This window comes from Podarcis liolepis (assembly GCF_965112155.1).
Source record: "Podarcis liolepis genome assembly, chromosome: 1".
NCBI lineage: Eukaryota > Metazoa > Chordata > Lepidosauria > Squamata > Lacertidae > Podarcis > Podarcis liolepis.
In genome coordinates this window covers 124,589,181-124,614,871 of record NC_139554.1, presented here as the reverse complement: position 1 = coordinate 124,614,871, position 25,691 = coordinate 124,589,181, and the positions used below count along the sequence as shown (strand labels likewise).

At 43.5% G+C, this 25,691-nt stretch overlaps 1 protein-coding gene and 1 long non-coding RNA gene across 11 annotated transcripts; one reads left to right on the top strand and one right to left on the bottom strand.

The window, feature by feature from the left end:
- Positions 1-584: 584 nt before the first annotated feature.
- ORC2 (origin recognition complex subunit 2) lies at positions 585-25,125 on the bottom strand. 10 transcript variants are annotated; one of them, XM_083468736.1, is made up of 19 exons: positions 24,536-25,006; positions 22,343-22,503; positions 22,107-22,229; positions 21,439-21,545; positions 20,493-20,630; positions 20,144-20,230; positions 18,022-18,114; positions 16,144-16,175; positions 14,178-14,235; positions 11,511-11,695; positions 10,044-10,142; positions 8,541-8,650; positions 6,827-6,959; positions 5,649-5,745; positions 4,222-4,368; positions 3,172-3,343; positions 2,436-2,497; positions 1,758-1,876; positions 585-1,331 (listed from the first exon to the last, which is right to left on the bottom strand). In XM_083468736.1, exons 4-19 carry the CDS (start codon positions 21,527-21,529, stop codon positions 1,248-1,250), a joined length of 1,707 nt encoding a protein of 568 aa, XP_083324862.1. In that variant the 5' UTR covers positions 21,530-21,545; positions 22,107-22,229; positions 22,343-22,503; positions 24,536-25,006; the 3' UTR covers positions 585-1,247. The 10 variants fall into 10 exon arrangements, with proteins under 10 accessions (XP_083324862.1, XP_083324865.1, XP_083324861.1 ...); XM_083468739.1 differs by having other exon boundaries at positions 14,178-14,238; positions 24,536-24,910; XM_083468735.1 differs by lacking the exon at positions 22,343-22,503 and having other exon boundaries at positions 14,178-14,238; positions 24,997-25,125.
- Positions 5,740-6,772, top strand: LOC310691269. The gene is made up of 2 exons (XR_014518436.1): positions 5,740-5,900; positions 6,427-6,772. It is a non-coding gene; the product is annotated as an uncharacterized lncRNA (long non-coding RNA).
- Positions 25,126-25,691: the final 566 nt, after the last annotated feature.

Below are 25,691 nucleotides of genomic sequence, written 5' to 3'. Positions count from 1 at the left end.
TCTACCTGACAGCTAGCTTTTTTTATCTTGGAAAATGTAAGGCAAAAAATAAGCTAAACCAATGATTTATGTAGTACATGAAGATGCACATCTCAGAACTTTTTCAAACAAACTTTCAATGGTCTAATGGTCATTGAACTGTCAGGGGTTGATCGCTTCGATGTCAGAACCAGCAGTATCTAATTTAGGCTGCAATCCCATGAACATTTATTTTGGAAGAAGCGCCATTGAATTTAGTGGGATTTGAACTTCTGAGTAAGGGATCAGTCCGAACTCCAGCTGTTGATGGTATGGGCTTTATGCAGCAGTAGGGAGATGATGAATTCTGCCTTGATTGGGCCCCTACATTATCACACGTCGGAACTGGAAAGCGCTCGGGGACTAACAAATCCTGCCCCATTTCAGGATCTTCCACTGGCTCTACAGCAGCACTTCTGCCAGCTCACACAAGGGCTGCATGAATGTAGTGACACACCACCACCCCACTACCTGGCACAAGAAGGGACATTGGATCGCTCCACCCGCTCAACAGCACCTCTTCTGCCATTTCAGTTGACGTTTTTTCAAATACAAGTCTTCGCCAGGACTATAAACTGTGTTTTATTTAGAACCATACAAAAAAAACTATTGCACAACTACACATTTTTATTCAGATTATTTTTTTAAAAAACCCAAATACTACCTCTCATTACTTCTGACGTTATTATTAAGAAAGTTGGTTTGAAAAATCAGCATAGCTGCCATTTTCTTTACATCACAGAGACAGGTGCCAGCTTATTCTTTACTTTACAATGGCTTGTATACCAATGAAGGCTAAAACGTCAACAAACTTGTCCAAAATAACCTGGGTCTCTGGTGTTTGTATTTTGCTTTGCCCAAGTACAGGCACCTCTTCATCTCACACTGCACATATTAGAAAACCAATAAGGTAGTCTGTAAATATGACATACTCATTCATTGTTGAAAAACTTAAGCTGCTAACAGCCAACAATGTGTATTTTCATGAGCAGAAAGGCACATTCCTATGTCACGTTTTCTTTGTAATGGAATACAAAGGAGGAAATCGTCATCCAAAGCGGAAAACCTAAGCAGTTTTAGATATATATATAAAAGTTGGCTTTGCACAAACAATGCTTTACTCAATTATTACAGGCAGATAAAAACTCCTGAGATCTGAAAATTGACTACACTGTAGGCAGTATTCCAGCAGCTCTTGAGAGCAATTGCTATTGCACATTTCAGAGCCTTCAAATGTCATTATCTTTCTGTAAAAAGTCAGTCAAGGTCCCAGCGTCCACAGGAATTAATAAATATTCAACTCCATCAGCACCCTGAAAACAAGCACACTATTTTGATTATTTCCGAGGCATAAGAATAACAAAGAATTTTTGTTCATTCCAACTAGCAGTCATGCACTGATAGGGATATGCCCTCTCAAGTTATGCTACGTGACTAGAACAAACTGAAGCACATTTCCTCCTCAAAAGGCACGATCCAATGTCCTACCAGAAATTTGTAGAAGACTGCTTCCACATTTTGGATGGCAACTTTCACAATAGTATAAGCAGCCTTTGGCTTGTTTCAATACCATGAACACACATGTGATTCTTCTGTCTATTAATATGCACCGCAAATATTTAATTGTAGTTCTATTGTCATTCACCCTGTACCCAGAATCATACACTCTGATTTTTTCTGCAGCATAGGCACTGTTAAACAAATAGTCACATTAGCATGTCTATAGCAGCTTCACTCACCCTCTTAGTCTTAATGAGCTTGTGATCCCTGAATTCTGTGAGCTGAGCCCTGAGAGTTAGGTCACTATTGACCAGGAAGGCTTCCCGACATTGCTGGTAGAAATCTTGGAAGGAAAGTCCTAGCAGGGGAAAAGAAGCAATGGAACGCCTAGCATTAAAAGCGAGGTCTTGCTCAAATGAAGATCAATGTTGCTAACAAGATCTATATGATGCTTGAAGGAGGTTTTATGAAAAAGGTAGTATGAAAACTTTTCTTTGAGAAAGCCATGCACGAGAAGTATCTCCCCACCATTGTGTTCCCTCAAAATATCAATTCGAAAAATGGGGGAAGGGGTTGATTTCCTCAAAACTTTTCCTTTCTGGATCTTTTCCTACCTGAGATAGCACTGAAAGCAAGGCTTCATTCCCTAGTCTGGTCCTCTCATTCAGTTCAAAGCAATGCTACATTTCAGCGGCCAGTTTCATGACAACTGGAAGAGCTTACAATCTCACCCACTCAAATGAATTGCTGCAGCAAGCGTCCACATGCCTACTACCAATTGATACTCACATAAAACAGAAGTTTCATCACATTTATATAGGCATTGTGCTCAGAATCCATGACTTAGGCTAAAGCTCATGTCCTAGTGCTACCCTAGTTTGACCTCCAGAAAGAAGAATTCATGTCTGTTGAGTTACCTGGGTATGAGGAGTTATCCTTATTTTCCAACTGATATTCTGCCAAAAGTCTGAAAATCCCCCTGAGAAGTAAAAGAAGTATCTTTAAACAAGACTAGAAACATAACTTACAATATGGAAGGGGGCATGTTTTGAAAAGAAAAAGGGCTTAATTGTGCACGCGACCACTTTTAACATCCTATTTCTGTTCTTGGCTTTATACTTTCTGCAGTGATTCCACCCAGAATTGGAACAGCTCCCTCTGTTGTGTACCAAAGCATTTGCTCCCCCTCCCTTTACACCATTGCTGAAAATCCACATTTATTCCCAACTACAGACTTCCTTCTGAGGAAAACCTTTTTTAAAAATCTCCCGCCAGCTATACTAATTCTACTAATTATTTTGTGTGGGAAACATCATTTCTGTTGATACAGCACAACCCTTCTGTGAAAAAACAAAAGGGAAAATGAAGATCATCTGTAGGGCTATATTAGTCATGATCTACACTGTAGATTCTACAATATAGCAGGGAAAAATCTGGAGTCTCCCACTGTTGTGTATCTAGCAAATACTAGGCAACATGAACTCTAGGCACTACGAAAATAGCATTCAGGTCTTGTTTCCCTATTTGTAAAGCAGCTTTCCATTCCCAACATTGAAGCTTTATTTAAAAACCACTCCTCCCACCCCCCCAAGAATTAGCCCCCTAGTCGCAGCGAAGGTCCCTGACACTTGAACATCACAGAAGAGTTCTTACCTTGCATTAGGAGTGAGACTGCGCAGAACGTGAGTGAGAGAGCTCAAAGCCAAAGACCCGGATTGCTGTATCAAGAGGGAGTTCTCAAAGGATGTTTCTTCTACATAAGGACTGTAAGTGGTCGTTTCATACCACAACCAATTATACATGCTTTGCTTTGCTTGATCCCACACTACAAGAGCAGAAAAGAAAGAAAAAGTAAAAATTTTGTAACTCCACTTTATGTGGAGATTTTTGGGAGGGGCGGGAAGATGCTCCCCAAATCTCGGGCTCTGTGTGGGAAAACACAGTGGGAACAAGGAGGTGAGGCTGGCGGTTCCCCACCCTTCCTGTAAACAGTTCAAGTCGGAACACCAGTGTGCCCAACACTACAAACTCAATTGGTCTAAGATGCCATGTGGACTCCATAACTATTAATGACTAACACCCGGGTACGTAATGCTAATACCTAGTGTCAGGGAACTGACATCGGAGCGAGAGGCGAAGGGGAGGCTCCCAGATGATGCTGGCGAAGGACCCAGCAGCAGGGGGAGAAACAGCTCAGTAGAGGGGGAAGCTAATCAGCGCAACACCAGGGATAAAGGGGGGCAGATGGGGGAATTGGAGAGAGGGCTCCAGGACTCTTCACTGGACAGCAGTGAGGAGAGCCCAGGTCCTCCGCTACCCACGCCTTCCCTGCGCAGAAGACTCCCGCGCAGTGAGAGGAGGAAGAGGCTGGGTGTCAAAAAACTTTTATGTTGGAAGAGGTTCAAGAAACGCCCACTGCCGGATTCTGCCAGCGACTGAGGCAGCCACGATGAGAAAGGGCTGTGCAGTCAGAAAGGTTTAACAAGGCAAATTAGCCGAAAAAGGCACCAGTTTACGCACAAGTAACTCATACCCATTACACCTGGTTTGTGGGCAAGCTTGTGTTCAGCTATAATACCAAACCATGGTTAAGAAATGCATCTAAATACGGCCACAGAATGCATTACATATGTACCAAACAGATGTTCCCACTGACTAAGATGGATTTTTCAAGCCAGAGGGCTGAAAGGCCTAAGAACTTACTGAGTGGTGCATTAATGTGATCAATAGATGCTATGAGGTAGATATTAGAAAGAGATGACAATTGTGCTAGGATTTGTTGGTTTTTGTCTCCTCTCAATGTTGGACTGTCCAAGTTGTGGATGAGCAGGTAGAGCTCCAGCGAAGGATCTGGCAAATGAGAAGAAGTACAAGGGTTAAAAACAGGCTGTCAAGGAAGTAGGAAAGTCACCTAGCCGCAGCCAAATGCTGACAAGCTTTCTGTGGCTGCTCATCACCTCCAAAAATCACAGGACCAGTCATTCAGGTAAAAACCACCTATATTTATGTGTCCAGGAATCCAGGATTCATGGCTAGTAACGCAAACATGTATTCTGAATAAAAGAATTCCATTTTAACCCATGCTATAATATTTTGTAATCCAGATTCCCACTCAAAATTTTGTTTTGAAAACTTCTCTCAACACTTGCATTTTTTAGATTCAGTACCAGAGAGACGGGGAAATGAACTGAATGTGAAGAATTTTGCTTTTAAAAAAAAAACCTGAGGGGGATGGTGAGATCATCTGGCAAGATGTCGGATTAACGTGTTTCTCCAACCTTCTATTCCTCCTTTTAGTACTTCTAAGTACAGTGGTACCTCTGGTTAAGTACTTAATTTGTTCCGGAGGTCCGTTCTTAACCTGAAATTGTTCTTAACCTGAAGCACCACTTTAGTTAATGGGGCCTCCTGCTGCCGCTGCGCCGCCAGAGCACAATTTCTGTTCTCATCCTGAAGTAACGTTCTTAACCAGAGGTACTATTTCTGGGTTAGCGGAGTCTGTAACCTGAAGCGTATGTAACCCGAGGTACCACTGTATATATAATCAAAATAAAAACAACAACCCAATAACGCACGCCGCCCCCAAATTCTGCTATCCTTTTGCAAGTAAAGTACTATAATGCATTTCCACAACTAGTTAGCTTCCAAGCTAGTTTTTTTTAAAACAACTCAGATGGGGAAAACCCTTTTTAATTGTGTTTATTCACTGAAAATAAATAAAACTTCTTATTAAAAAAACTCCACTCATTTCATTTGATCACTGAGCAACATCCCCACTCAAATCTAGAAGTCTAGATCTGTGCTGATAATTGCATAAAATACTGTTGCACTATCAAGGTGGGACTGAACTGCCCAACTGTTTAGTTGAAACTAATGCCAAGTTATCAGTAACAGCTATAATGAATGTGTACCTCCACAGCAATAACTCAAAGCCTACTGGAGCAAGTCCCATGTTTTACAAATTGGTATTGCGTCCTAGATGAATTGCCAGAATAAGCACCTTTATAATCACTGTATTTGAACAGGCAATAAATACATGAGTAAACCAAATCATTAGTTTCATCCAATCTTTTTTTTTTTTTAACTTAGGAAGACTCCGAACTTCTAATATATTGGCCCATCTGTATTACCTTCTTTAAATCTTTTCACAATCAAGTCCAGCTGATCCTGGGGGCTGCGAAAAGTGCCCATGTGATCCAGCACCTCCTCTGTTACGGAATTAAGAATCTGGCACAGAAAAACAGCAGGTCACCATTTTCCTTTGGAACTGTGTTGTTGTTTTTTAAGCATGGTTTTTCAAAGAGCGCTTAACTCAAGTTAAAAACAGCTGTCTCGCTATTAAGACTATTTCACAGAATTCCTATATTGAAAGCAATACAGTGGTGCTTCGCAAGACGAAAAGAATCCGTTCCGCGAGTCCCTTCGTCTTGTGGTTTTTTCGTCTTGCGAAGCAAGCCCATTAGCGGCTTAGCAGATTAGCGCTATTAGCGGCTTAGCGGATCAGCTGATAAGCGGTTTAGCGGCTCAGCAGATCAGCTGTTAAGCGGCTTAGCGGATCAGCTGTTAAGCGGCTTAGCGGATCAGCTGTTAAGCGGCTTAGCGGATCAGCTGTTAAGCGGCTCAGCAGATCAGCTGATAAGCGCTTAGCGGATCAGCTGTTAAGCGGCTTAGCGGCTCAGCTGATAAGCGGCTTAGCGGGTTAGGATCAGCTGATAAGCGGCTTAGCGGCTTGGGGAAAGGGGGGGGGAGGAAAAAAAACCCCACAGGAACTCGCAAGACATTTTCGTCTTGTGAAGCAAGCCCATAGGAAATTCGTTTTGCGAAGCACCTCTAAAACGGAAAACCCTTTAGTCTAGCGGGTTTTCCGTCTTGCGAGGCATTCGTCTTGCGGGGCACCACTGTATGTAGTAAAAACATCCACACATACAATACACAGAAGAGCCTTCCATATACAAACTTCGCAATATCTGAAACAATCCTTAGCAGTTTGCAGGTTTCTTAAGTATAAACTTAAAACACACATTAGGCAGGTTTTTCTACGTTCCAACCAGCGCAACCTGCCCTTTCATATAAACAGCATTTGCAAATGAAGACCCATATAGGAAGTCAAAGCAAACCAAAACCATGGACTGCCTTTATGTATTGGAGGCTTTGTCTGCTAGAATTAAGAGATGAACCGAATGTAAACCAACTTCATTTGAGCTGTGTTCTAAATAACGGTAACCTATTAATAAACCATGCAGTTTGTATTGAAGCTTTTGTTTACTTCTCTGAATGCATGCATGCATATATGTCTCTTTTTTCTTACCGATTTCACGGTGATGCTGGGGAAGAACCCATTCACAACAATATGAACAGAATCTTGCAGAAGAGAAATGCGAAAATTCTCCAACAGAGCTTTCTTTGAACCTAATCCATATAGCACAATATTGAATCCTAGGCTGCAAGAAAGAAAACATCTCTGAAATTTACAATATAGCACATAACCTGTTGAAAGTGTTCTTATCGAGAACAGTATTTTACTTTTTGTTATTCTGACAGTTAGAACTGTATTTGTTTTTTCTTTGTAAACACTTATTCCGTCTTCATTCCCGAATAACAACAACAATTGAAGTTTGTTTAAATTTAGTATCTTTGAAGAAATCTCCGATCCTTTTCCAGTCCTGAAAAGCAAAATTAAATGCTCAGCAGAAAGATGAGATTCCCACTGTCATGTTTGTTTGCTGCCTACTTGCAAAGCAGCAGAGGAAGAGGGAACAGAGACAATTCTAATTCTGAAGCAGAGTACAGTGGTACCTCGGGTTAAGAACTTAATTCGTTCTAGAGGTCCATTCTTAACCTGAAACTGTTCTTAACCTGAAGCACCACTTTAGCTAATGGGGCCTCCTGCTGCCACTGTGCCGTTGCTACACGATTTCTGTTCTCATCCTGAAGCAAAGTTCTTAACCCGGGGTAATATTTCTGGGTTGGCGGAGTCTGTAACCTGAAGCGTATGTAACCCGAGGTACCACTGTACAGTCATACTTTGTGTTGCGTCTGCTTCATGTTGCGCCTTTTCGCGTTACGTCCCACGGCAACCCGGAGGTCCCAGAACGGGTTACTTCCGGATTTTGCTACTCACGCCTGCGTAGAAGCGTCAAATCGCGCTGCGCGCCTGCGCAAACATAGCGCTTCAAGTTACGGGCATTTCACATTACGGACGGGCCTCCAGAACGGATCCCGTCTGTAACACGAGGTACCACTGTATGCAACAAAACTACTGTGTGGGCCTACTTTTTTTTAACCTGCAAGAGATAAACATTGAGAGTTGATGTGACGTAGAGGTTACAGTGTCGCACCGGAGAGATGTATATACATATCCCTACCCACCCATTAAGTTCACTAGGAGAAACCAACCTCACAGGGTTGTTGTGAAGGTAAAATGGTGGTGGTGAGGAGAGTAACGAGCAACTTGGAGAACAGAAATGTAATAAGGGCCCTACACTTCCTCATTTGGCTTCAGTTCTGCATCATAAATGCTAAAAGCAGCATCTACGCCTATTATCTGTTTATTTTCTTGATGCCAACTTGCAGTGGAATGGAAATAAGTGCAGCCATACTGTGAACAGCACCCAGTCTGCACTTCTCTCCCATATATTCAATCTGGAAAGTGGCTATGACAATTAGCTAATAGACCTTTACAATCTAGGATCTATTTAAATCCCATGTACTTTTCTGTTATAGAAAACCAATAGCTATCACCCAGAAGATTTGTGACTGCTTTATATGAGATAGTTTCCTATCTGTTTTAGAAACTTGGTTGAAAGCATTTCCATCCCTCAAATATCATCCAAATGAGGTTCCTTTTATAAAGACCTCAACTCCAGAAAATGCATTAACTGTACCATGGGAAGTGAATGTGGTTTTATTCAATGAAAACTATTTCCGAGCCTAAGAAAGAATTAGGCTTAATTACAACTTCAATTTGTTTTAAGAGAACATTGTATATTGCATGTTCTTACAGAAGCCCACCAGATACTTACTGCAGCTGCAACATCCATTTGTAAAAGAGAGATTCATGTTGCTTGGTTAATGCCTCACATTCAGAAGCAAAAGCAACAGGTACTTTATTCAAGATGTTTTGCAGGGACTCCTAGACCAGGAAGGGAAAAATAAGGCATTAGAATAGGTGCAGGGCTGAAAGATATGAAGCAATATATTTCTAATTAAAACAGGGAGGGAGAAACTGCTGCAAAGGGTACCTGTTTTCAGCCAGGCCCCACTTTTCTGTCTCAGCAGGGAAAGAAGTACCTGTTTCTTCAGCATTGCATGATGGAGCAGTATCTGCCAGAGCCAGTGTTAGAAACTGAGATATGAAGGCTAGAAGCTAAATGGCACCTTAAAGTTAAGTTATGGGCACAACAACGGAATGTCTAGGCACACTTTTTTACTAACAAGAATGCGAAGCTGAAAATGAACGAACTGCAGCTAAAATATTATATTCATTTTTCACACGATCTAGTCCTTCCCCTGCCTACCCCCCTAGTATTCTTAAGAGGGTCTCTTCTCCAGTATTCAGAGAGTAGCTGGAAGTGGGGAGGCAGAAAAAGGTCCTCCCTTCCTTCCACTCTGCAGTTTTAATCTGAAATCTTAGGTGTGGTACTGTGCCCAGAGCTCAGAAACTGCTTGCGCTAATGAAATTCCCTGTCGCAAAATGCACCGAGAACAATGGGAGTTTCGAACACTGGTCAGAGCTGATTTCTAAAGCAGACATTGGTTTCGGCAGGGACTGCTCCATTACAAAGCGATGAAGAAAAACCCCAGGTCTGCTTGCTTTTGCTGCACATGCAATGAAAGATGGCTAGAAAGCCTTCCCCACATGGATCCTTTTTGGGGATGGATGGGATCAATGTGGGATGGCTGGGGGGGCTTTCCAAAAAGGTCCTGCCCACCAGCTGACATTAATAGAGATGCAAGCTGACTGGCGGGTGGGCATGGTTTGTGGAAAATGCCCTTGTGGGCCAAGGTGGCGAGGCAAGAATGGCCTGCAGGCCAGAAGTTCCACACCCCTCTTCTAGCTTAACCAAGCCCTTTTCACTGCAAAGTACCATATTTTTCGCTCTATAAGACGCACCAGACCACAAGATGCACCTAGTTTTTGGAGGAGGAAAAAAAGAAAATATATATTCTGAATCTCAGAAGCCAGAACAGCAAGAGGGATAGCTGCGCAGTGAAAGCAGCAATCCCTCTTGCTGTTCTGGCTTCTGGGATAGCTGCGCAGCCTGCATTCGCTCCATAAGACACACACACATTTCCCCTTACTTTTTAGGAGGGAAAAGGTGAGTCTTATAGAGCAAAAAATACAGTATTTCTCACTGTTTTCAGCATTACAACTCAAACTGTGCTACTACCAATAAGGTAAAATAAACCAATGAACCAACCACTGGGTCCATCCAAGAACAAGCACAGAGACAGTTGCTAGAAGTTTCTCTGAACAAAGACCTCAAAAGGAAATTCTAATACAAATAGTCCCTCATAGCACATACCTGATCCATTTTCTCTTTCTGTAGCTTCTGAAGTGTTCGGTCAGAAGTTAAAGCCTTGGAACTGCTATGTGCTTCAAAATACTCTTCCAACAAATTACTCTGCAGGAAGAGAGAAACACACAGTGGGAAGCTGCTTCAGTCATGGGGGAAGGGGAAGGGGAAAAGGGATAGCAGCAAATTGAGAAGAAAAGGAAAATTTCTAAACGCACATGTTATTTCATGCATAACTATCTCGCAGTCATTATCCCTTAGTCAAGAAGCTGCCTTCTATAATAAGGCAAAAAGTATACAACAAAGTTTATCATAGACTAAGGATGTAATCCTATGCAAACTTACTTGGGAGTAAATGCAAGACACTCAGTTAAGGCTTCCAAGTAGACATGCAATAGCACTGGACTGTTAGGCTGCAATCCTAGAAACCCCCTACCTGTGAATAAATTCCATTGCACACACAGGGACTTAAATCTAAGTAAAGAGGCACATTGTCTTCATTGTCATATGCAATTCCAGAGGGTTCTTAAAACAAAACAAAACAATAAAAATCTGTATCAACCCATTTAAATCACTATAAATTATAGAATACTGTAACAATGGGCTCAAAAATTAATGTCCATCATATGTCTTCAGCAGGTACCTAAAATACATGAGTCAGTGCTCACCACATTTCAGAGGGGAAGGAATGCTATAATTATGGCACCCCTCCTCCTAAGAAAGCCCTAATTCAGGGTACAGCATAAGCAACCTCCAATGAAATATGGGACCATCAGGAGGGCCTGCACCCCTGATCTCAACACAATATGGAGGCCTGTATGGGAGAATGCGCTCCTTGGACAGTGCAGGTCCCAAGCTGGATAAAACCTCATATATAACACTTAGGGGTCTTTATATGTAAATCTGGGACAGCATCTCCTGCCTTGACAAGCCCAAGGAAATAGGCAGAAAGGCTCCGATCTGGTGGAACGCTCTGCCACAAGAGACTAGGGCCCTGCGGGACTTGACATCTTTCCGCAGGGCCTGCAAGACAGAGCTGTTCCACCAGGCCTTTGGCCAGGGCACAGCCTGACTCCCTCCTTTGGCAATCTTCACAGAGCTTTGGCCTAATGGTTGCCATCAATTTGATTTGAATTAATTTTATAATGAAATGATTTTAGAATGTTGTATTATTTAATTGTTGTTAGCCACCCTGAGCCCGGCTTCGGCTGGGGAGGGACGGATATAAATAAAAAAATATTATTATTTATTATTATTTCCCGTGCACCTTCCAAAGTCATATGATGCACCTTTCCGCAGAATTAAGCCTGTAAGATTCAAAACGAATTGGGATTAAACTGCCACTAAGCACATCCGCAATGTTTCCTGCCAGAGACGGGCCCACATTTAATTCAATGTTTGAAATGTTTTGAGAAGCCCTTATTTCTGTGGCCAATAGCCAATGTGATTAACAAACTGAAGTGCATCCACACTTACAGGAACTTCTCTCTTCAGCTTCTTAGCTGGCGTTTCTTTGTTAGCCGGAGCAGATGATGTCTGGGGTCTGGCCAGCATTTTTGGATCGACAGCATAATCTGTAGTTTCTTTACAGCTGTCATCTTCCTCTTCTTCAGAGCATGAAGTCGAATAATCACTTTCAGTATCAGAGCACATGTTTAAAGCTAAAAAGGAAACATTGGGCAAGAGACTTGTGAGTTTCCGTTCCTAACTCATCTTGTACAGTGGAAATTTTGTACTTCAACTTCATATTGCATATACTGGGTAGAAAAAAAGGCCACTTACAAGTGGTGCATAATTGATAGGGCACATAGCTGTTTCCTTACAGATAGTAAATGGAGTTCTCCCTTCACCTCACACACATACAGTGGTACCATGGTTCTCGAACAGCTTAGTTGTCGAACAAATCAACTGCCGAATGCCGCAAACCCGGAAGTAAGTGCTCCGGTTTGCGAACATTTTGCAGAAGCTGAACATCTGATGCGGCTTCCACTTGAGTGCAGGAAACTCCTGCAGCCAATCGGAAGCTGTGCCTTGGTTTTTGAATGGTTTCAGGAGTCGAATGGACTCCCGGAATGGATTAAGTTCGAAAACCAAGGTACCACTGTTTAAGCCACAGAGTCACCTTCTCAAATAACAGCAGAATCTCAACATAGTCTAGGTAGGGAGAAACTGGGTAAAGAACACAGTATGTGGCAAGAAAATAAGCCACTGCCTAATCCAGGGTTTCAGCAACCCTTTTCAGCCATGGGCCGGTCCACTGTCCCTCAGACCATGTGGTAGGCCAGACTATATTGTTGTGGGGGGAGAGAGAATGAATTCCTATGCCCCACAAATAACCCAGAGATGCATTTTAAATAAAAGGACACATTCTACTCATGTAAAAACATGCTGATTCCCGGACTGTCCGCGGGCTGGATTGAGAAGGCGATTGGGCCTCATCCGGCCCATGGGCCTTAGGTTGCCCACCCCTGGCCTAACCCAAGGGTTCCCATTATCCATGTAGATTTGAAGGACACAACTGAAATGCTGCTGTGGAGTCCAGGCACTTCATTTCCTCCCCTGCTCCCGATCTGCCAGAACTTAATGGTCACCAAACACACTCTGTCATCATTTGGTCAGCTTTGGGTTGACCCCAATTCTTTGCTTTGCTTTTTGACCAACAATCTTTCTGAACTTCTGCAAAGCTTGGATTCCCCTGAACCTCTCAAAACCTGTCTTCCGCAGAGGTGGTGTTTTTTTAGTGGTGTACTTTGCAGCACTTTGAACACTGGAAATACAGGGAACAATATCTACTGCACACCACACTTTGTATATGTCAATGTGGAAAAATGACTGCACAGATTTAAAAAAAACCCACAGAAATCTGCCATAATGTATTCAAACCCCCCATCAGAACTGAAGCAGTTTCAATCTAAAAATAATGGGTGGACACTACAGAATTAAGACTACTTAATTGAAACCAACACATTAAAAAAAGCTTACATCCGGATCTCCCTACGATCTGGGCAACAGCTTTTGGAATTGGTATTCGGCTAAATCTCTCTGTGTGTCACTGAAGCACACAGATGGAAGGAAGGCCCATACATTTCCTCCAAGTTTTGATGTGCTAATTCAAGTACACTGTATCAATAAACCTCACTGGTAATCTATACAATAGAGCCAGTGAGGATTAACAGTTCACCTGAGGTATGAAACATAAAACCTCACGCAAAGTGGTACCTTCTTTAGGATACTGCTTTCCCACATATTGGGTATTATTCAACTAAATTTTACTCACAGCAGACCCACTGAAATTAATGAACACATTTAAGTTAGGTCCATTAATTTCAATAGATCTAGTTTGAGTGAACCTTAAAGGTAAAGGGACCCCTGACCATTAGGTCCAGTCGTGGCCGACTCTGGGGTTACAGCACTCATCTCGCTTTATTGGCCGAGGGAGCCGGCGTACAGCTTCCGGGTCATGTGGCCAGCATGACTAAGCCGCTTCTGGCGAACCAGAGCAGGGCACGGAAACACCGTTTACCTTCCCACCGGAGCGGTACCTATTTATCTACTTGCACTTTGACGTGCTTTCGAACTGCTAGGTTGGCAGGAGCAGGGACCGAGCAACGGGAGCGCACCCCATCGCAGGGATTCGAATCGCCGACCTTCTGATCGGCAAGCCCTAGGCTCTGTGATTTAACCCACAGCGCCACCTGCGTCCCTCTTGAGTGAACCTTAGTTGAATACTAAAGCACAAGGGAGAGACCAAAAAAATTGAGGATGGAATTCAACATTACACTATGATGAACATTCTGTTTGAGCAAGCATTTCATCTTGCCAGGCAAAACCATCTGCCCCAAACTCCTCCGAACCTGCTCTTGAGGTTCTCCTAACCCCCACAGGTCAATTTTAGGGGTTGAGCAGGGGGAGGAGGGGGGGCTCCTGCTGATTCAGCTCCTTAGGTGAATACCATCCCAAAAGCTTATGCGATGATAGTTTTATTCAACTCTAATGTGCTACAAGATTAGTTGCCGCAATACAGCTACTCCTCTGGAAATTTTTATACCATGTCAGAACTGAAGAGGCAGAGCACAAGAATGAAATCTCATCTTATAAAACACCACTGAACTATATTAGCTGGAATTTAATGCAAATGCTTACCCGTAATTCTTTTCCTGAGTCTGTAGGGTGTTTTTGACATGAATTCATTCTTTTTACTCTGCTAATAAAGCAAGCATATGAAGTATCTTCTAAATTAAATCTCATCTGTTTAGATGGTTTAGAAAGCCTTAAACACAAAAACTGAACGTAACCTGCAGAATCTAGATCTGGAATCTCATTATTATTAGACCTAGAGACCAAGCAAAGTCAGTTAAGAACCCAGGTTGTACTTGTTTCTACTTCTGGGACAGTCTAGATTAGTTTCTTCCAAACCTACAGATTTACAGCTATCATGTACCAGTTTCAGATCAATACATTAAGACTGAACTCATATTTGAAATAGACCTGGAAATGTCTTATGGATATTTGCAGAACACTAGGACTGCATGAAGCAGTTTTTTGTTTGTTTTTTAATACCCCACCCATCTGGCTGAGTTTCCCCAGCTACTCTGGGCGGCTCCCAATCAAGTGTTAAAAACAATACAGCATTAATTATTAAAAATATTAAAAACTTCCCTAAACAGGGCTGCCTTCAGATGTCTTTTAAAGATAGGATAGCTACTTATTTCCTTCACATCTGAAGGGAGGGTGTTCCACAGGGTGGGCGCCACAATCTATTCTCAAAGTTACTTCACACCCAGGAAGCCATGAGTTGATCTTTCAAGGAAGATCCATAAGCTATATTTTCAAGTTACTTAAACCCAACTTTTCAAAGCAGATTACAACTACAATTTGAAGAATATATATGATTAAATTAAAACGTAACAGTCACACAATCGGTAAAAACAAACATAATCAATACTAAAATGTCTTCTAGAACTAAAAAAAGTGATCAATACTGATTAAAATATGGGTAGAGGGAGAACTTGTCAGATCTTTCCAGGGATACAGCAGTGCTGTTACCAAGGTGGATCTATTTGCGATACCAGCTAAGCCAGCATATTCTAGCAACAGGCCAGAGAGTACGTGCTGATCTTAACACTTGAGAAGTTGGGTCATGAAAAATCCATGTAGATGGCCATTTATGCTATTTTCCCTAAAACCTCCAGCTACTCAGTTCTCAACAAGTATGAAGGGCAAGCCCATTCTTCTGCTAGATGACTCGAATCTCTTGTCAACAGTACTATCCAGATAAAACGTTTATATATCACTCAGCTGACAGTAAAGTTCAATCAGCAGAATGGGGAGGGAAGCAATTTTCAGCTATATCCCTTCCTGCTGCAGTCCCACCCCTTAAATCTGTTCCGGGGGTCTGGGAGCTCTCCTAGTCACATTTAAGGTAAAGGTAAAGGTACCCCTGCTCGTACGAGCCAGTCTTGAAAGACTCTAGGGTTGTGCGCTCATCTCACTCTAGAGGCCGGGAGCCAGCGCTGTCCGCAGACACTTCTGGATCACGTGGCCAGCGTGACGAAGCTACTCTGGCGAGCCAGAGCCGCACACGGAAACGCCGTTTACCTTCCCACTAGTAAGCGGTCCCTATTTATCTACTTGCACCTGGTGGTGCTTTCAAACTGCTAGGTTGGCAGGCGCTGGGACTGAGCAGCGGGAGCGCACCCCGCCGCAGGGATTCGAACCGCCGACCATGCGACCGGCAAGTCCTAGGCACTGAGGTTTTACCCACAGCGCCACCCACGTCCCTGTCACATTTAGGGGAGGGGAAATTCCTGAAAATGTCTTCCCTCTAATGCCATGGACAGGTGAATACCACTGCTGGATAAAACTTAACAAAAAACACATAGCTAAGCAGTACAGTTTTACCTAATACCAGCTTAGGATCAGTCAAAGGAAGCAACACTGCATGTAAATTCAAGCATTATACTGGATTGCAAATGTTCAGAGCCACCTCAGATAGTCCTGTATTTGGCCAAACTACTGAAGGCAACACTTGGGAGATTCTACACATAATGGAGAAAGGTCATTCTCCATCAATGACTGATGTTTTTAACCACCAAAAATTGCCACTCACCTCCACCTTGCCTTTGCTTGAAGCAGAATACTCTGGAAATTAAACAAAGACTGTCACAAATTACCAAGAAACATTAGCTCTTTTGTACTTCCTTAACTAAGCATCTTCAGATGCTCATACCAGAAAATACTTCAGATTGCAAATAATGTTGAACTTTGGACAATGCCCTCATCTCTATGCAGAATTAACGCAGGTGACAAATTCATCCAGTGCCTTCCCATGTAAAAAGAATGAACTAAGTTATATTGACTATTTTGTATCTGTTTAATTCTGTGCCTAGCACTGGGAGTTTTCTGCAAAGGCTTCTCCTAAATAAACTATTTCATATTCCCCAAATGCTTATTGCATCTTAACTAAATTCTCCTCTCAGATAACACATGATCCCCAAGTACCAGCATATTTTTACACTGGGACTCAACGTACATATAAGATTTTTGATTCTGTACGAGTAGTCACTGAATGATCATGCAGTCACAGAAACCGTGGCAGATTATGATCCTGCAATTTTAAAAGTGTGCTAGAATAGGAGTGAAATCCCTATGATCTGCATAGCAAAACGCATCCTATTAGTAGAAACTTGCATGCTAACTAGTTATGCATTCCTTAAACATTTTAGAATATGATTTAGGTATAATTTTTTATATGTAACTTGTTCTTAATGCTTGATTTTATCGCTATCTTAAATGAGTATTTTAGATTGTCATTTGTAAACCACTTACAGGTCTTTTGTTTAAGCAGTAAAACAAATTTGTTAATCAATAAATAAGTATAGTAGAAAGCTACACATACAAGATTCCAAAATCCACCTTTCATTTCAAATAACTAGACATCTTGGCACATGGATGGCTATCATGAAAAGGTAAAAAGTGTGTTAAATATTTAGCAAAAATCAGCACTCTAGCCTGTCAGATTAAGGCTCACGTTAATCAAGAGCACATATTCATCTGCCTTTATTGTCAAGACATTCATACTCTAATTCTCCTTCCCTAGCGAAGAACCATTGTGTTAATCCTAGACACTACAAAATATAACCCACAAAGGAAATACCGTATTTTTCACTCCATAGGACGCACCAGACCATAGGGCGCACCTAGTTTTTAAAGGGGGAAATCAAGAGGGGGGGGGGACTTAATCCCCCCCCCAGCCCCAAAGAGCAGCTGTTTTGGCTTCCTCTTTAGCTGCGTGCAACCTCTCCAGCCGAGAGAGGCTGCGCGGGGCTGAAGAAACCATAGCCCTGCGCAGCCTCTCCCTGCCAGAGAGGTTGCGTGCGGGTCTGTCACAAACCAAGACAGCACGCAACCTCTCCCTGCCGGAGGGGTTGCACGTGGCCATGGCACAAGCCAAGACAGCGAGTGGAGAAAAGGAGACCCTTCTGTTCCTCCTCCGGCTTCCAGGCAGGTGCGTGGCTGAAGGGGCGCTGCACAGTTCTCCCTCTCTGCGCAGCGCCTCTCCACGAAGCGCCCCTTCAAGCGAAGCTGGAGGAGGAACAGAAGGAGACCCTTCTGTTCCTCCTCTAGCTTCGGACAGGCGCCTCGCTGCGAAGCTGGAGAAGGAACAGAAGAAGACCCTTCTGTTCCTCCTCCGGCTTCCAGGCAGGTGCGTGGCTGAAGCCTTTGCTCTCCCGGCTTCAGCTAAAGGAACCCGAAGCCTTCGGAGCGTAGCGCAAGGAGCCTGCATTCGCTCCATAGGATGCACACACATTTCCCCTTAATTTTTGGAGGGGAAAAAGTGCGTCCTAGAGAGCAAACAATATGGTAGTAAGTGTAAAAGCTACACATGAATTCTCCCCAAAGCAAAACCTTTCAAAAGCAGCTTTTACCAAACGCAGCTCTTACTAAAGCATTTGATAATTTAGTTTATTACTTCAATGGAACTTACTCTTGCTGCTTTGAGGAGTGCTTGCTCCCTTTTCAGGATCCTTCAGCTTCTCATGTTTTACATTGCTACCTGCTGTCTGAGCTAGCTCAGAGGCTTTGAACAAAGGAAAATGCCAGATTAAAGAAGCATGGACACAACATATTAATACAATTTAAAACACTTTCCTCAACCTAGTGCCCTCCAGATGTTTTGAACTGGGGCTGATGGGAGCTGCAGTTTGAAACATATGGAGGGAGCTACATTGGGGAAGGTTAGTGTAGGCCATTGTTGAAACATGAGGTTAAAGAAATAAACTGCTCATTAGTCATTATTTATTACAGTGCTAAAGGTGAGACCAAAATATTGGTACAAAGGTAATACAAGCAATATGATACAAATGCCCTGTGATCCTTGGATGAAAGGCGGTACAGTGGTGCCTCGCAAGACGAAATTAATCCGTTCCGTGAGCCTCTTCGTCTAGCGGTTTTTTCGTCTTGCGAAGCAACCCTATTAGCGGCTTAGCAGCTATTAAAGGCTTAGCGGATTAGCGGCTAAAAGGCTATTAGCGGCTATTAAAGGCTTAGCGGATTAGCGGCTAAAAGGCTATTAGCGGCTTAGCGGCTTAGAAAAAGGGGGGGGGAGCAAAAAAAATCGGAACACTTGCAAGACGTTTTTGTCTTGCAAAGCAAGCCCATGGGGAAAATCGTCTTGCGAAGCAGCTCAAAAACGGAAAACCCTTTCGTCTAGCGGGTTTTCCGTCTTGCAAGGCATTCGTCTTGCAGGGCACCACTATTACCACAAGAGTGTGACCACCAGCATTTTTAAAACAATAATGTTGCAGCTGCTTCAGAGGCACCAAGGCTTGCATGGACCAAATAGGATTTTTCTCTTGTAAACATTTGAACTTAAACAACTTCCATGCTGCTACGCAAACACTTTTTAAAACTCTCCCAGGTTCAGAAGCAAAAGAAAAAGGCTGCTGTTCTGAAATAGAAGCCAAAAGCCTCAACAAGACCTACAAAGGTTACTCATGTGGTTCTCAGGAATGTGGCGAAAGTGAAACTCATATCGCAATATTTTGTTGCTCAGTAGCACTGACAAACACTAGATATATCAAAGCAGAGAGCATGGGCCTGCACTGTGAGGTGAGGAGGGAAGTGAAGCAGCTACGTTAATCTGCTCTGCGGCTGCCTCACAAAAACAGCCCTATACCCTATGTAGCTTACTGGCCATGTTCGCATATAACACCCAGCTATGGCTTGCTTTACCCATGGTTACCAGTTGGCCTGGTTCACATGACACACATGCCAAACCATGGCTTGTGGTGAGGAGAGAGTTCAACCATCAGATCTGGCTCAGATGATGCATTAGATCAGGCATAGGCAAGCTCGGCCCCCCAGATGTTTTGAGACTACAATTCCCATCATCCCTGACCACTGGTCCTGTTAGATAGGGGTGATGGGAGTTGTGGTCCCAAAACATCTGGAGGGCCAAGTTTGCCTATGCTTGCATTAGATCAAACTGTGGGTTAGTTTAACACAAATTCAAAAGGACTGCACAGCAACAAAGCAGCCCAGGATTGCATGGTCTTGCTATGTCAACATTTGGCTTAGCCAGCCATACAAATAAATTTGTTATCTTACAGTTGACAACACAAGCCATAATTTGTTTCTCCCAAGCTTGGTTTGTTTTCCAGCTGCTCTTGCCTTGAGCCTTTGTAGCCTGTCAAGCTTAGGGGGAAGGGTTCAAATAAACTATGGTTAAGAAAGTCTATTTGGTTTGGAGATAGTATCAAACAACAGTTAAAAACAAGCCAACAAGCTCATAAGCCAACAACAAACCATACCTGCACATGGTTAGCCTGATGGGCTGGATTCATTCAGACAAGCCACAGTTAGGCTAAGCAAACCATGGTTTAGCATTAAGTGTGAACCAGGTCACTTACTGGTCCAGCCAACTCACTGCTTTGGGTAGTGTGGTGAGGCAATTAGTTGAGGAAGAAAATCAAGGAATCACAACAGAGTTAAACAAACAATAAATTTTAGCATTCTGTAATTGAACGATTGAACAGTTTTATTCCTTCACAGTTTCATTTCTAAGACTAGGACCAAAGAGTTAATTTGCTGAACAAAACAGTCCCTACCCATTTCTGCCATCTTGTTAGAGCGTTTTGGAGTTTGGAATGGAAAGACATCCCCACCACCTGCACTGGAGCCATTTTTCAAAGAGCCTAAAACACACCAAAACAAACAAAAACCCTCAGAAGCAAACTTGTGGGAGGTGGGAAGAGAAATTATAACAATTATCTGCCACACAGCAAAGGACTTGCATGTTGTTAAATGAGCAAACATTGTTTACAGTGAAAATGGGCGGGTCAACCCACATAACACTGTATTGATATCAATACTGAACACAGCCATTTCTTAGCCAACATTCACAAGGCTAATAGCTGGGTAAAGTTTTTCAAAGTGTTACCTTTTTCTCATAAATACCTTGGATGCCTAGGACAGAAACATATTCCTGTTCTTTAAAAGTTTCCTGAGACTCATTATCTGAGGTATCGTCTGTTTTCTTCACCCATCTTTTTGCATCAAGCGTTTGTGCAGCTTTGTTCTTTCGAACCTTATGACCTGGAAGAGAAGCAGTAAGGCTTTAATATCAAACAAACCAGACACAGTTAGCTGTTCTCCTGCTTCTGCCAAATCTTTCTCTGCATACACACTTACAACAAAATCCTATGTATGTTTCCTCAGAAGTAACAGCCATTGTATTTAGTAAGTGTTAAGCACTACAGCCTTAGACCCTTTGCATGTAACATATATTTATATCCATTTAGAGTTCATTCAACTCAGACTGAGGAGCAGAACACTTTCTTACCAAAATACAAAGGGAGAAACATATTCTAGCAAACTGAATCCCTTAGCTAGTTTTTATTGAGAAAAGGCAAGCAAAAACAATTACTCCGCAAAAGATGGCAAGGATTCAACTGAAGGCAAGGCACCAAAACTAGTCCGTCTGCTTATTGTGGATAAGCGTACAAAGGCCTTGTGATAGTAATACCATTGCACTTCTGAACATTATTAACCTGCAATCCTAAGATTTCTGAATGTGAATAAAAGGTCTGTCCTGATCTATAAGCAGATCATAATTGGTGGCGGGGGGAACTGTACAAAGAATAGTCACCTCCTTCAAGAAACAAGATGATGGATAAGAGTTTTGGTCTCTTAGAAAAACCTGGGTTTCCATTATGGCATACACTCAAAAGAAAATCTGTAAAAGCACCAGACTTTCTCCTTTTTAAAAAATATGTAACTTTAAAGGCATTTAAAGATATCCAGAGTTTCTAATTACTTTTTTAAAAAACCCAGCTGAGAAATGTAGTACCCTATTTTATAATAATGTAAATAAGTTGTCCTTGCACTAACAAGCAATTCATACCTGTATCTTCAGAAATGTGCTTTAGGACATCCTCATCTGCCACAAACTTGACCTCTATCACATTGCTTTTCTTTAACTTCGGATTACTCATAGCAAGAAGCCTACAACTAAAAACAAAGTATGTGTCATGTTCCTATCCAGGCACAAGTACAATTAAACTATCCTTATTACCAATAGGAGATGTAACCAAGCCTGAAATGCATGGTATACAAGCAGAAGCGTAGAAAGATTAGTAGCAATAATAATCCTTTCTACTTTCAGAGAATCATAGAATTGTAGAGTTGGAAGAGACTGTGATGGTCACCTAGTGATGGGCAGGAATCCTGCCCATAACCGTCCTAGGTAGACAGACTCGAACCACCAACTTTCTGGTTAACAGCCAGATGCACTGACCCATTTATACAAGAAGTATTGTTTCCCCCCGCCACAAGCATTAAGGCCTGCAATATTTAAACAGATGATGTTTTAAACAAGGTATTGGATCATCTCCCCAATGAAGTCCCTGCTAGAATTTCTTAGGATTTTGCACCACCATGTTGGCAGCCATCTTCAATTTTGGGCTGAACCCCCATTGTTAACCACATCTTAAGCAAAGCAAAATTAAGATTTCACACCTCAAAACACATAAAACCCAACCTTCAAAACGAATTTTACTCAAATGTACTTACAGAGATAAAAACAACCTTACATATCAGCATGAACAGGATTGGAGAGAATACACTTCCACAAAGTCAGCCAGCTTAAGTGGATGAGCCTACATTGTCTAAGTTCCACACAGCATTTTCTTTAATCTGAAATGAAAGGAAGAGCCAGAAACACCTTAAAATGGTCAGAAGGGTAGATATGGCACCCTACTGAAATCCCCCAACATTTAAAAAACAATTTAAAAACAACAACAACTTGCAACCTATGGATAAGGAATCCAAGTATGTAATTTTTTACACAATGCCTCTGATTTGTTTTATCTGAGTTTTCCAACCATTTTCTTCTTGCATAGATCTGTTGGTGATTTTAAAGTCCTCAATCTCCCCTCCTCCCTGGCCAGCTGGCCTAGCACAGGACCAACTGATGGAATGAGAGGCAAGCAAAGAAAACATCAGGGACAGCTCCCGGTAGATTGTCTAAGGCGCTGCCCTGGGCCAACTGGCACCAATTGCCCTTCAACAGGAAAGAAAAGAGTGAGGGAGGCAGGCAAAGGCAAAGGCAAATTCAGGGCCTCCTCCAGTAGGATTGTTCTGTCCCTGACTCTCAAAGAGCCAACTTATAGCAACCACCCTATGGGAAGGAGCATTTAATGCCTAGTGTGCCTGGCTGTTTCATTTTTGAACATGAGCTTCTCGGTGAATCTGTTGCATTTTATAAGTGTTGTTGGTCACTTTGGGGACTCAAGTTTCAAAGTGGGATGTAGTGGGATGCACAATCGTTCACAAAATTGAGACGGTGAAGATCAGTAAAGTACTGCAGAAACGAACAGTGCACAGTTAAACTACACTTTGAAACAAAATGGAGAGAGCCAATGAGAAGCACCAACACACTGTTCCTAAAATAAGTCTGCCATTAGAATTCTGGGAAGAATTCAACATAGTGTTATGGCAACACCATACCTCAGTTTACCAAACTCTCCTCTTCCCCCTGTGCTGTTCTGGGATTTCTCCTGACCACCACCCTGCAACCAATGTGAAGGTGTTGGTGTAAGGGGAGGAGAAAAACACCACTGCACCAGCAGGAGTCCTTTGTGTATGAACTATCATGTTCAATGTAATCCTAGCCATGTCTACTCGGAAATAAGTCCTACATTCCCCAGGTAAGTGGGGTTAAGATTGCAGCCTGACGTAGCCGGTGTTAGGACACAAGTGCCAGGATTCTTGTTATAAGACTAACAGCCATGACCCTCGCAACCTGATTCATGCAGCTCAAGGCTACAATCCTATGTACAGTAGGCACATCTACCTGGACTGGGAGTAAAGACAAAATGTAAAGGTAAATGACCCCTGAACAGTTAAGTCCAGTCGAAGGAGACTATGGGGTTGCAGCACTCATTTCGCTTTCAGGCCGAGGAAGCCGGGGTTTGTCCACAGACAGCTTTCCAGGTCATGTGGCGAACAGGATTAAACCGCTTCTGGCACAATGGAACACCATGATGAAAACCAAAGCACACACAAATGCCATTTACATTCCCGCCGCAGCGATACCTATTTATCTACTTGCACTGGTGTGCTTTCCAACTGCTAGGTTGGCTGGAGCTGGGACAGAGCAACTGGAGCTCTCCCAGTTGCAGGGATTTGAACCGCTGACCTTCTGATAGGCAAGCCTAAGAGGCTCAGTGGTTTAGACCACGGTGCCAGTAAATACTGCTGACCTCTGGGAGTTATTCTGCTTAAAAATGAATGGCAGGGAGTTATGAACACCAGAAATTAAGGGTCACAGGAGGGACGCGGGTGGTGCTGTGGGTTAAACCACAGAGCCTAGGACTTGCCGATCAGAAGGTCAGCGGTTCGAATCCCCGCGACGGGGTGAACTCCAGTTGCTTGGTCCCTGCTCCTGCCAACCTAGCAGTTCGAAAGCATGTCAAAGTGCAAGTAGATAAATAGGTACCGCTCCGGCGGGAAGGTAAACGGTGTTTCTGCGCGCTGCTCTGGTTCGCCAGAAGCGGCTTAGTCCTGCTGGCCACATGACCCGGAAGCTGTACACCGGCTCCCTCGGCCAATGAAGCGAGATGAGCACGCAACCCCGGAGTCGGTCATGACTGGACCTAATGGCCCCTTTACCTTTAACTCCACAGGATTTGTTTCCCAGCAGACATACAGTGGTACCTCAGGTTACATACGCTTCAGGTTACAGACTCTGCTAACCCAGAAATAGTACTTCAGGTTAAGAACTTTGCTTCAGGATGAGAACAGAAATCTGCTCCGGTGGCGCGGCAGCAGCAGGAGGCCCCATTAGCTAAAGTGGTGCTTCAGGTTAAGAACAGTTTCAGGTTAAGAACGGATCTCCGGAACGAATTAAGTACTTAACCCGAGGTACCACTGTATTTACGATTACCTTGAAAGTGTATTACACCCCCCCCCCCGCAACCAAATATTTAAACTCAATATACTGTGAAATAAACCCACAGGAACTAACGTAACCACTAAAAAGCTGCAGTCCTGAGGCAATTCACGAGGCCAGCTGAATTCAGCTGCGCTTGCGCTACATCCCCCGCGCCGGTCAACCTGACGATTTCGGGAAGACAAACCCTCCACCGGCCCATTGAGAGATTAACAAAGCAAAGCAAAACACTAGTCCTCATGAACTCGAGGCTGCCTTCCTGCCCTCCCTTTGAGATACACAGAGCCATTCTGCCAAGGTCTACTCTACTCGGAAGCAAGGCTCGTTCGAATTCAAAGGGGCCGGGGCTTACTCTCAGGTAAAGTACACCGGTAACGTACACGCCAACCCCCTTCCACACGTGCTTTCTGTTGCCCCCTCAGAAGCCACGTGACCGAGCCCAACGCGCGGCGCATGCGGGGACTCGCCACCCACCGTTGGCCCCGCCCAGAGCCCCCCGTTAAAACTCACAGAGGCGAATGAACACGAACGGACCCGCGCGCAGCCGGAACTAGCGCTCTACTTCCCGCGACGTCCGCCGGGACAACGGCCCCGCCCATCTCCGTTCTGATAGGCCGGGGCCGGGCTGGCCGCTGCCTTCCCATAGGGGGAAACCTAACGCTCGTCTTTGCGATTGGGTTCCCGTTCCTTAGAGCCGATTGGCTCCCCTTCCCTTCCCTCCGCCCCGCGAGGAAAGGCGCTGTTGTGAGGCGAACGAAACGCGCAGGGAGTCTGCGCGGACTGGCGGCGCTCTGACCAGGCCTCTGGCGGAGTTCAGCCTCCGTGGCAGCTCGGTTCCCCTTCCCAAGGCCTGCAGTGACAAACTGCGAAGCGGGTTCGGGTCCAGCAAGCCTCTGGGCCTTTTTTAAAAATATCAAATTCACAAGGCGGCTTACAGTATAAAAGCGCAAAAATACACAACGTAAAAATACACGCAAAAATACACAACGTAATAACAAAACAAACACCCCCCCCACCTCGCCCCAGTTTAAAAGGCCATCGGTTTAAAAAGCCAAAAGCCTGATTATCAGGAAACGTTTTCGCCAGGCGCCGAAAATTGTGTCAGGAGGCCGCCAGGCGAGCCTCCCCCGGGGAGCATGTGAAAAATGGGGAGCCACTTTTCTTCTTCATCATCATATCAGCCCTTGAAGTGTTTAAAGCAACAC